At 33.3% G+C, this 11772-nt stretch overlaps 2 protein-coding genes across 5 annotated transcripts; one reads left to right on the top strand and one right to left on the bottom strand.

Annotated features, from left to right (window-relative positions):
- Positions 1-2: 2 nt before the first annotated feature.
- LOC105335094 (trichohyalin) lies at positions 3-8172 on the top strand. Of its 4 annotated transcripts, XM_066067120.1 has the most exons (15): positions 3-145; positions 831-984; positions 1563-1735; positions 2127-2308; positions 2474-2559; positions 2794-2845; positions 3032-3094; positions 3377-3415; positions 4575-4624; positions 4830-4934; positions 5225-5327; positions 5598-5765; positions 6021-6301; positions 6424-6609; positions 7505-8172. In XM_066067120.1, exons 2-15 carry the CDS (start codon positions 844-846, stop codon positions 7574-7576), a joined length of 1701 nt encoding a protein of 566 aa, XP_065923192.1. In that variant the 5' UTR covers positions 3-145; positions 831-843; the 3' UTR covers positions 7577-8172. The 4 variants fall into 4 exon arrangements, with proteins under 4 accessions (XP_065923192.1, XP_011437089.3, XP_011437088.3 ...); XM_011438787.4 differs by lacking the exon at positions 3032-3094; XM_011438786.4 differs by lacking the exon at positions 3377-3415.
- A 454-nt stretch (positions 8173-8626) lies between these two features.
- On the bottom strand, positions 8627-11680 carry LOC105335095 (growth/differentiation factor 8). The gene is made up of 3 exons (XM_011438790.4): positions 10657-11680; positions 9374-9940; positions 8627-9220 (listed from the first exon to the last, which is right to left on the bottom strand). The coding sequence occupies exons 1-3, from the start codon at positions 11210-11212 to the stop codon at positions 9015-9017; spliced, it is 1329 nt and encodes a 442-aa protein (XP_011437092.3). The 5' UTR covers positions 11213-11680; the 3' UTR covers positions 8627-9014.
- Between the last annotated feature and the right edge of the window lie 92 nt (positions 11681-11772).

The following is an 11772-nucleotide window of genomic DNA, read 5'->3' as shown; positions in this document are numbered from 1 at the left end:
AAAGAGTATTTTGATTGGCTGATACAAATCCTTAGTCCAATTAAAACTCGTTTTCTTTTTTTCTTTCGGGATAACGGTTGTTTACAAATGGCTACCCCCAACGAAAACATTCGCCAAGAAGTTTAAATATATGAAGAAAAAAGAGGTAAAACAGTGTTTTTGACATACTTTAGACTAGCAACGTTTAGCAATTTATTCAGTGTTTTTGATATAATTTAGACTAGCAACGTTTAGCAATTTATTCGTGTAAGAAATACAATAAATCGTTGCGTTTTAAATGTTATACATTAAGCAGTGTTAAGCTATATGCTCCAAACGCATTTCAAAATTTACCCTTCATTTTATTTTTCATTGAAAACTTTCAGTTTTCAAATTGTTATATGATAATCAATATACGGTTTTATATGCTTCTTAAATGGCATGTTTTAATAATGAATTTCCAACCATCTATATCTGATATGCCATCATATCCGGTTGTGTTTGAAGTACTAAATCTATAAATAAATGACAAGATGACTAAAATGTTATTTCAGCATTTATTAAGAATGCCAAATAAATCTAATATCATCTTTGATTTTTGTCAAAATGTGAAATCAAAAATGTTTTAAAACTGAGATTTGGTTTTTTTTTCCCAATCAAATATATTAGAAAACTTGATATGTAAAGGTACTCTTAGAATTTGAGTGAATAGTTTAAGTGTTCAAAGAAGAGAGTATATTATGTCTTTATTGTATAAAGATAGCATTGAAATAAATATTTCAAATGTGTTATGCTGATATGTATTCTTAACAACAATTAAATGATGTTGATGATGTCATTTTTTTTTTAAGTGAATATATAAACATGGGTGGTCTCTTAGATGAGAGAGTGGTTCTGGAAACCATATTCAATAACTATGACACAGATGGGAAAGGGAACTTGTCTCCCATACAGATGCAGATTCTGCACGGAGACCTACGCATGGGGGGTATCAGTTTACCACAGGCAAGTGAAATTGTGTAGTAATTTTTTATGAATGTATATATAGCTTAAAATTTATGCATACATGCAGATGGAGATTTTCTATTTGGCTTGTAAAAAATACAGTATCTGAATTGGAGGTCAAACATTATTAAAATAACTTTCAAATAACAATGATGACAGAAAAATACAGGTTGTATATTAGAGAAATTTAAATTGTTTACTGGATATTAAAATTATATCAAATGTGGAGATTTGTGTAAATCTTCAGGTTGGCATAAGTGAAAGCTAAACCAAAGAACTTTGTTGTAATTGATTACTTGTTGTGCTTTTTATAATAAAACACCATTAGACTTTGATGAATTTTTCTATTTAAAAGATGTATTTTATGATGTAAACATTGTTATTGAACCATCCTGTGGAATGCACAAAGTTATATTGGCATGGATCTTTAATTCAGACTTCTGTATAAATATTTATTCAATTAATTGAGATAAAATGAATATAAGTTTTCTTTTACCATTGGAATCTTTCTTTTACTAAATTAAAATTAACAATTCAATGTTTAATAGATTTAATAGTTTTGAAATAATATTTTGTAGGTTATGGAGTCCATGAAATATGCTTGTATACATGGCAGCTACTGCGAGCCCTCGGAACTGTATAACCTCCTTCAGGAAATGGACCGACGATTCTTCCTGATTCAGGATTTCAGATGGGAGTTTTCCATGATTGATGTGAACCATAAGGATACAATATCACAGGATGAAGCTCAGTGATTATATTTAACTATTAACAAATTCGGTCAATGACCGATATTGGTAATATAATGTAGAAGCACATATTTTTGTTGGGTCAAAATTTTGTTGTTTTTAAACGAAATAAGATTTCTTTGGCATTTAATTTTGTCATATCATAATCTCTTTGTATTCATTTATATTTGGGGTAAAAATTTGTCATGAATTAAGTATGTTGATTTTTACTGCCAATGAAAATAATGAAATTAAATCCTCAATGAATATTTCTGCTTCTACAGTATTTCATTTTGTTAGTGAAAATTTGAAGTACAGGTAATAAGAATGTGAGCTAATTTTCAGTGATGGTTTAGTCTTTAGAATTCAAGACTGAAGAATGAATTTTGGTCTTTTACACATTATGTGTTGTAGGTGGTTTGTTCAGACTGTTCATGGCCGTCATTTCTCCAAGAAGAAGTGGGATGAGTTTGTTAAATGTCGACCTGTTCCTGGCAGTCCTGTGGCATTTGCTGAAATAGAAGTCATGTTATGCAATATTCCCAATCGACTGGATCTTCAGTCAGAGAAAATGGAAGAGGAAAAGGAGAGAGAAGGTGATTTTTTTTGTTTCATTTGTCACATTTAAAGGCTGGTATGAATGGGTGATGATGAATTATTGTATAAAATTCATACTCTCTCCTTCCTATCTGTTTCATTCTTTCTCTCTCCATTAATTGTATATGTAGATGTAATTTACCAGATTAAATATTATATTCCAGATCTAATGAGGAGAGAAAGGTTGGCAGAGGAGGAGGTGGCGAGGTTAAAGAAAAAGAGAGATGAAGAGAGGAGGAGACAAGATGAGGTATATGCTATAATCTTTGAAATATCTTTCTTCTTTACCAATATTGTAAATGCTCTCATCACTAGTATGGTGCTCCAGCACTATACTATCTAAAGTATTAGATGTATTAGCTATCCATATGAATCACAAATAATGTACAGCAACAATACTTCATCTGCAATTATCTTCTGGTATTATTCATTATTATGCCTTATTGAGTTGCTCATTAAAAAATGAATGTGTTTCTTTTTTAAGGAACAAAAGAGAAATGAAGAATTGCGAAGAAAGAGACAACTTGAGGATGAAGGTGAGTCACTGTCTAAAACATGTTTAAAAAACATCTTTTTATCATTTCAATACATAGATTTGATTAACATTCAAAAGCTGCTTAAAAAGAATAATAACTGACAATACTAATTTATTGACAGATATGAACTACTGATTTTACTAATTATTTTAAAAAAGAATACTGTATTATAAACTATGACAACAGCCATTGTTGATGAGGAAGACATCAGCAATATGGAGGAAGATAAGGAGAAGGATCGAGAAAGAGGTCAATTAATGCAGCATTTAATTGATGTGTTTCTTTTAATGCTATATGAATGAAGTGTGGCATGCCAACACTTTGTATGCAACATATCTGAATGAAATGGGATGGTTCAATACATAAAATTAAAATGTATCCAAAGCACAAGTAATCATTTTATTTTTTGGAAAATTCTGGGACCTCACTATTATGCACTTGTATATTTTTTATTTTTTTTTATTTGCTTGCTTCGTAGAATTTGTCAGGGTTACAAATAACAGTGTATTTTGTGTAATGTTTTTTTGACAGTTGTGATATATACCGATATGCCTGATGACAAGAAGAGAGGTCAAAGTATCAGAAATTCCATGCATGCATCAATTATATGTACACAGAATTTATATATAATTATCACAGTCTCTTTACAATGTACTGTACTTGATGTCTTTCTAAATCCAAGCCTCAATTACCATTTTCTTATCATCCAAATATAAATGGCCGTTAATATTGTGTATTTGTAAAAGTAATTTATTACAGACGCTAGATTTGCACAAGTGAATTTGTGGGTGAATGTTGAAAATACATCATATAAAAGGTACAGTCTCTGAAATGTTCTACTTTCCAATTATTCTGTGGGTTCACCATCGCTCCCAGTGCGTTCACTTGTGCTCTCCACTCTACTCCATTTTGCGATCACCGTGCATTCAGCATGCGCTCACAAAGCGTTTACTTTGCACTCACCTTCGTTCAGTGTTCACTTATCGATCTATCAAATAATATTATATTTAGGCTCATAACAATACATACTATTTTTTTTTTATAACCGACGAAACACAATGTAAGGACAACTCCTGAGGCACACCAAATAAATCGTTCATCTTGCGCTCACATAACATTCACATATTGTTCCTGGTGCATTCACTATGCGTTCATTATTCCTTTGTGCTTATGTTTGTGCTCTGTGTTTCCTCATCATTTAACTGTTGGCTCAGAGTGCACTCACCGTTCGCTCAGAATGGGCTCATCGTTAACTCACCGTACAACAGCTCAAGTGGGAAAGTAGAATGTTTTGGGGACTGTACATTTAGATATTTTACCAGGAAAAAAAAACCTGAATCAATACAACATATAATTATTTCTTTCTTTTATATAATTCAGCTATCTAAGCAGAATTCTATTTATTTATCATTTACTTTGCATTCCATTTTTCTTATATATATATTTGTCATTGATGAATGAAAAAGATGTAAACTTGATGGTTTGTTTGTTTTAAATCTTAAGTTCGTCTTACATTTTCCATGGAAAGAAATATAAATATAGAAAGATAATAAAAAAATGTTGCCATTCATTTGCATATGTTAATTTAATAATCAGATAGCTTTCCTTTTCAGAATGTAATATATATACCAGTATAAGTGTAATTGAAAATAATAAGCATCTACTATAATAGAGTTGCAGCCCTTTGACAATTTTACTGATACTCTGTTTTTGCATTACTTTTGTTCAGAGAGGCGTAAACAAGAGGAGGAAGAAAGAAGAAGAAGGGAAGAAGAAGAGGTAACAGTTTCAGCATTGTAAAAATAGCAATAAGCTACATGTATACCTGTAATTATGAATTTTCATTAAATCATGCAGCGGTCTGACTGTAGATAGAGAGCTGAGGTTTTAATCAGACTGTTTAAAGTACAGCACGTGAAGTTTATACTTTCAATGTGTTTATTGCAACAACCTTATAATAATTTGTTTTGTAAATTATTTAAAGGAATCTGAAAGATTAAGGGAGTTGGAGAAAAAACAGAGGGAGGAAGAGGAAAGAAGAAAGAAAGAGGAAGAGGAGTTGTACAAAGATGTGGAGAAACTCGCAAAGGTCCGGGAAAATAAATCTGATGAGTTCAACTTATCAACAGAGGAAAAAAAAATGCTCCAAAATTTTTATTGCTTTGAGGAGAATATACTATGGGTCCATAATTGATTAAGTGTTTTAAAAATCCCTTAAGGAGAATTTCATATTTTAACTCCCTAGTGAAGTTGATTTCAATAGTCAAGTTGAAACTTGATAAATCAGAATAGTAGATGTTTAAAAAAAAAAGTTTCATAAATTAAAACGAAAGGTACATTAAGCTTCATAATTTCAAACTTAACTGTCATACCCTGTAGGATGCAGAAGAGAAGGAGAAAAAGACTAAGGAAGAGTTGGATAAACTGAAAAACAAAGGGGGATCTGAAGAAGAGGCCAAGAGGTTACGCAAAAGGTTACAAGGTCAGTATGAATATCAACAGATAATCAAACAAGGTCCATAATGGAAGATTTCCTAAACATTCCAAATTTAAGAAGAGCCCATGTATTGGGTTTCATATTTTCTTGATCTTACTAGAAGGGAATGATAGATTAATACTAAAGTCCTATCAATTTAAAGTTTTACTCCATTTGATTAATTTAGATGAATACATAAATGTATCATAGTTGCTGACTTGAGTTTGATTTGAATTTTGTGTTTGCTCAGTGTCTGTATTTTACATTGGATGATAGATGAGAGACATAGGAAGCTGAGGTATAATTTGAAAGTGGCCATCAAAAGTCGAGACCGCTACCAGCTGGACTACAACATTACTGAGTTCAAGAAGGAGAAGCTGGAGGACACAGATATGGACCTGGTCAAAGCAGAGAAAATTCTGAAGGAACTCCTTGTCAGAGACGGTAAGTGCTCCTGTTATATTTCATCTTAATCAATTTCCTTGGAAATGAGGATAGATTATATTAATTCTAGAAATTGTGATTATGCTGTGGTATCTTTCAAATCTGTCTAAAATTTGATATTCTAAAATTATGATTTGCATAAAATAGTAAAAGATAAGGTACGTTTTAATCATCAGAAGTTTGCACACTTTACATTAAACAATTATATTTATATATTTTTTTCTGAAGACTACAGTCACTTTTTTTGTACCGTAGATCTGAAACGTGCTATGACAAAGCGAGAACTAGAAGAACTCGAGAAGGCCATTAATGCAATCAAGAAGCATGGTCTTGAAGTCCCTTTGGCCAAGGAACTGGGCGAGGCTTCTAAACTGCTGACACGGCTGAAACGACTGGAGCGTATCCGCCACGAGATCTTGGAGCTGAAGCAGGCAACTGTGGCTGAGATCAGAAGCTACCAGAATCCTCCAGCTGTGGTTCATAAGGTCATGACTGCAACTTTCTTGTTGCTAGGCCACCAGGAAAAAGAAACGAAGGTTCTGTATTCAGTTGGTTCATACATACACAATAATTATGAGCAGTTTACTTTTTGCAAGTTACAAATGTATTTGTTAAAAGTAGGGTGTTTATTCATTTGAATTAATGTTTTCAATATCAGATCTGGAAATCTGTACAAGCCTTGGTCGGAAAAACAGGAAAAGAAAGCTTGAAGCGTCGCTGCATTGAATGCAAGCCAGAAAAAATTCCTGTAGCTCCTGCAAAAAGAGCAAAGGCCTTGTTAGAGGAGTTTGACCTTGAAGAGGTCAGGGACGTGTCAGCTGGGGCTGCTACTTTTTATGTGTGGGTAAGTAAGTCTACAAGACCTTAAATGTATAGTATAATACATATAGTGCTTTCATAACTTCATGTACATGTATTGGTATTAAACAAAAAAATTAATCATTAGCCTTTATTTGAATTTCATGTTTAGATGGTTGGATCAAAGAAATAAATTCTTAATGAAATTTGTGAATATTTTGCAGCCATCCTCTCTCTTCAAAAAAGAAAAACATTAAAACTTCTTGGATTTACTTCCATTAGAATTATGAAATTCTTAAGCAATACACCTTAAAGAAAAGTAAATACTGGAATACTATGCAAAAAAGTTATTCAGAATGGAGAATAACATTTGAACTAATAATATTATAATAAATATAAGTATTACAAACTGTTATAAATCTATAATGAGTATGAAAAGATTTGGTAATGCAACTTTTCTCATTGCCAAAATACTAGTATATGCCAGGTATAGACTTTTGATTTTTGCTTTGAAAGTTACTGTTAAATCATATTTAATAAAGGACATTTTGTGTAATATGTGTATACATTAATCTAACTTAATTAGAACATGCCTGCTTTTTATCCAATTAACAATACATTTTATTTATATATTTTTTTATCCAACTAGTTTTTGTGTATTTCTCTTTTTTATTGTTATACATTTTTTAAAAAAGTGGTTTAGTCGCTGATTGGTTAAAAAAAATCAAGCTTTATAGTTCTAAAATACTGGAGTAAATCATCAAAGTGATTTACAAATACGTGAACATTTCCAAAGGATTAATCTCTTAATCTGTATGATTGACTTGATCCATATATCAAAGTTCTCAATCCATTGTTTTCAAATTATTTAAAAAATAAGCACTTGATTATTTTGCAATGACTGAAATTTGAGCCATAACAATAGCATCCTTGTTCTGCAGGCATCTGCTATGATTGAAGAATTGGAGGACTTGACAGCACAGAAAGAAGAAGCCAAGGCAAAGGCATCCTAGAAAGGGTCGCGCACTACATGTATAACATTCTCCCCTAATGTACTTTTAGGAATGATAGAAATCTCTCCTACTCAGCAACAATCTAGCACCTTCGATCATGACCTTGCTGTTGTCAAGTACAGCACAATAAAACCCCTGGAAAACAGCAGGCTTTATAGCAGAAGAGTGGGAAAACTATGCCCATGAATCATTATCTGTCATTTTTGTTGAATCATAAGAGCCCAGATTTGTTGACAGCGTATCAAGGTCTTTGTACAAATTTTACTTCTCATAATTCCGTCCAGTTGTCATTTAACTTTCAAACGCAGACGTTTGTATTCTACCATTTCTGCCATGAGATTAACATTCTTAAATCATTTTTTAACACAAACAAATCAGACTTAAGTACAATGTAGCTTAGAAATTTAAAAACCCTAGGACCTAGTTAAAATTTAATAAACTCTCATAAACTGGGTACATATGTACCGGTGTATTTGTCTACGTCATCATGTGATTAAGAAAGCTGGTTCTTTCTAGAAACTAATTGTATAATAAAATAAATCATTTAATGCATTTTGTTTGTAATATGATTATATAAATAAATTTATTACTGAAATTTATGGACTGTAACTTTAACTGAGGGAGATTTTAAATTTAGTCATTTTTAAGCTTGTATAGCAACTCCTTTAATGCAACTTTCTTATGGATGAGTTTGTTGATGGATTGGCGTTTTAAATCTCCCTCAAGAATATTTCACAAGCACACAACTTATATCATTTATCTTTTTTTTCTTGCTATTTTTTTTTACTTAGGTATTATTAATTAATAGATGAAAATTGAACCATCTCGAGATTTGACCTCTCTTTAACAAAGTTTATCCCCCCCCCCCACACCCTTTCCGATCAAATACATTTCTTGATAACGAAACACGGCTGCTGAAAAAAAAAAGTAGACACAACTTAAAGTCGGGTACATCAGCATACCGAATATTGCCTCAAATGTGTAGCAGTGCTGACCAAAGGTATTGTTTATAACGCACGAGCTTATGGTAAAAAAATATATACACATGCATCTACAAAGAATTTTAATTTATTTACATGAAAATCAACAAACAAAATAACATCCTACATGTAAATGTAGATATTCTCAAAATTCCACCGTCAACGTTTCTACGAAAATGAAAATCCTCTCGAAGTTAGCCGATTGTCATAACAGACCAAAAGATGCAGCTAGTAGTTGGAAAGTGTCATCTACACACAAGGTCAATATAAAAAATATCGAGTTTTAAATGTTCTATATTTTTGAGGATTTGTGATACATATACTATCATGTTTACTCCGTAACAATGGTAACAATAATTATTTTCATAGAAAACAAATAAAAATAATGGCTTGATCGTAGTTTAATTGCATTGATCGTTGCTTGCCCTATATCCTTATTTGTCACCGTCCAAACACCATCACAGACACCCGCACGCAGTCGGTATCAGGTTTGGGATATTCTGATGGATTACTGTAGAATCGATCCTTATTAACATTGACTGCGCGGAAAACGATATTGGGGCACAACATGGCGTCATTTCCCGCCTTTCTTTGTCTGTTGCGACATTAGAGTATCGGTACTCTTGTACCATTTTGCTGTGATTACTGTGAGCGTCGATTTCGTCTGAAATAAACAAATATTGTTTCGTGTATTTAGTATATTTATTTGTAAAATACCTATGAATTTACAAAAAAAAATGCTGCTATAGATGTATTTTACAATTAGCCGACACTGTAAACAGTGTCAATAAAGAAATTCAACAGAGCTAACACCTACCATTACATGAGCCTTTGCAATAAGCATAGTTCAACTTTTTAGGAGCTATAATTCCAGTCCAACCGATTTCGTCAAAGTTGATCTCTAGAGGCGCCAAACAACACCCCTCATATCCAAGGGAACATGCCACAGGCGCAGACCGCTTTGAGCGTCGACTCCTGTGACTTTTTCTAGTTGTTATTGCCAGGAATGGCATGGAATCATATTTAGAACTAAATATTGTCTTGTGATTCTTTCTTTGACATCCTTTACACAGTATAGATATCCCATCGTTCCTAGCGGGTTTTTGTAGCCACCGCACAACTGTCTCTGTGACGTCAATTTTCAGCCAACCGTGCTTAATTTTGGTCTCGAACCTATTTATGATGTTGCGTGGACGGACCTTCCGTTCCGCTCTGTTGGTTCTTCCGAGTTCCGATACAACAAAAGTCTGGACCACTGGATCTCGGTGGTAGAAGAGTTTATAGATCCACAGCTCGGCTTTTTGGACATCACTGGCTGGCACCTTTCCGTTGACGTCAAAATAGTAGCAACCGGCCGACTTCCGGTAACTGCAGTTCTCCGTTTCTGAGGAAGAATAGCAAAATTCTTTGAAACTATTGGTTCATGAATATTTTTTCTACATATGTTAACAATATTTTTAGAGAAATTGAACGTTTTTTTTTATGGTCTATCGCAATATATCTTATTGTCTAACAACGAGCGAGGCACGCTTTTTAACGCACGCGTAGCATGAGTGAAAACGTATTTTGAAAAGTTGTCTCAAGTGTGATATGAATTTTCTATCTATCTACGATGAGTTTTTGCTTATTATACACTTCTCTTGTTAGATTTAATAGTCAAGAATTAGTTGCTTGCTTAAAGTACCGATAAAACATCAAAACAAAATGTCAATTTTAACGCTTTTGCTAGTGGAAAAACAACAGTGATTCCAATTATATGTACCCTCATTATAACCATGATATTAGAATGGAAAATAGAAGATTATTCTGATTAAACATTGCACATAAACAAGTGATTTGACGGAATCGGACAGAAGTATACAGTGAAGTGTAACACAAAGTTATAATACGGAACCGTATCTTGTTAAAACTGGTTAAATGCAACCTCTTGTTGTCAAAGGGTTACACATATAGGACAAATATTATAAAGTTTGCTTACGATCCTTGACTGAAACGTAAAATCAAATCACGATTTAAAATAAAATATTTCACTTGCAAAATACACTCAAAGTATTGGATAAATGAATATCATTAAAAAGAAAAATAGAAAATGGCACTTACCGTCGTTTCCGATGACGTAGATTTGCAGCGCCTTGGCGTAGAAGTGATGCGGCTTGTATTTCTTTTGTCCTTGGTCATGCTGGGTCTGAAGGAAACCCCTCCCCAACTCCGCTAGGGGCAGGACCGACGCGTCACTCTTGGACACGGGCGCGGAGGAAAGGCGCAATTTAGCCATTAGCTGCCTTTTTATGTACTCCATGTGCATTCGTTCCTCTGCCTTTTGCTCTTCTTCCTTGTCCGCTGTATCATGATGTTCTATTGTATTCTCTGTTACATTTTCTGTTGTATTCGTTCCCGGGGGAGTAACAGTGAGTGCAGCACTTGTACTTGATTGTTCTCTAGAGATATTACTCTCTTCGGTAAAGTTGTCTGCATTTTTGATAAGGTCAATACTCCCATTGAATGTAGCATTTTGCTGTTTCAGCGTCTTAAGTTCATCAGTTGTTTCATTGCCGCGTTTTTCTGTTTCACTGCTATCAGTCCATAGTAGTTCTGACAAGAAAAACGAGCTGCAGGGCAAAACACAAAACAACGAGAAAATGCCAAAAATCCACATTGTTTGTAGAACTTTCGTCCGTTAGCACATAGCAACTATGGAACACTTGATATCGGCATAAGGTAAAAATTTGTTATTTTCACAAAAGATGTGCGAAGAAACTGCTGGGGGTGTGGTGCAATACACCAATCAGAACTCGTTCCTTATACCGGTATATACCCACGTGATGTTTTGGAGACCTTGCATCATAGCATTCGTAGAGTCCAAAGGTTGCTTGTTCCTGATGATGCAATACGTTTGTCCATCAAAAAACAACTTTTCGATTGATTCATACTCTGTGTTACGTCTGGTTTCGTTTTTGTCTACCATTCAATTAATCCGTTTGCTCTCTGCATGTAATATAAGCTTTTTTTTAATTAGTCCGTGGAAGGATTGCGATTAAACATTCGCTGGGTTTTTTTTAAGTCAGGTCAATATTAGAATTAATATTTTAATCCCCTTATTTTTGTCCCAATTATTTCCCAATGTACACAAAGCGTCTTCAAACATTTCATTAGAATTTGAGTGGAATTTGTAACACGCTTGAACATGAACGGGTAAAGCAATTTTTTTTAAGACGA

Source organism: Magallana gigas, chromosome 7 (assembly GCF_963853765.1).
Source record: "Magallana gigas chromosome 7, xbMagGiga1.1, whole genome shotgun sequence".
NCBI lineage: Eukaryota > Metazoa > Mollusca > Bivalvia > Ostreida > Ostreidae > Magallana > Magallana gigas.
This window is presented reverse-complemented; position numbering and strand designations above follow the sequence as displayed.

Coding starts and splice junctions, on each gene's coding strand:
- LOC105335095 (XM_011438790.4), bottom strand. CDS start 11,212: ATGTGGATTTTTGGCATTTTCTCGTTGTTTTGTGTTTTGCCCTGCAGC. Junction 9,941..10,656: donor CTACGTCATCGGAAACGACG/GTAAGTGCCATT, acceptor ATTCTTCCTCAG/AAACGGAGAACTGCAGTTAC. Junction 9,221..9,373: donor TTGCAAAGGCTCATGTAATG/GTAGGTGTTAGC, acceptor TGTTTATTTCAG/ACGAAATCGACGCTCACAGT.
- LOC105335094 (XM_066067120.1), top strand. CDS start 844: ATGGGTGGTCTCTTAGATGAGAGAGTGGTTCTGGAAACCATATTCAAT. Junction 2,560..2,793: donor AGAGGAGGAGACAAGATGAG/GTATATGCTATA, acceptor TTCTTTTTTAAG/GAACAAAAGAGAAATGAAGA. Junction 6,302..6,423: donor ACCAGGAAAAAGAAACGAAG/GTTCTGTATTCA, acceptor TTTCAATATCAG/ATCTGGAAATCTGTACAAGC.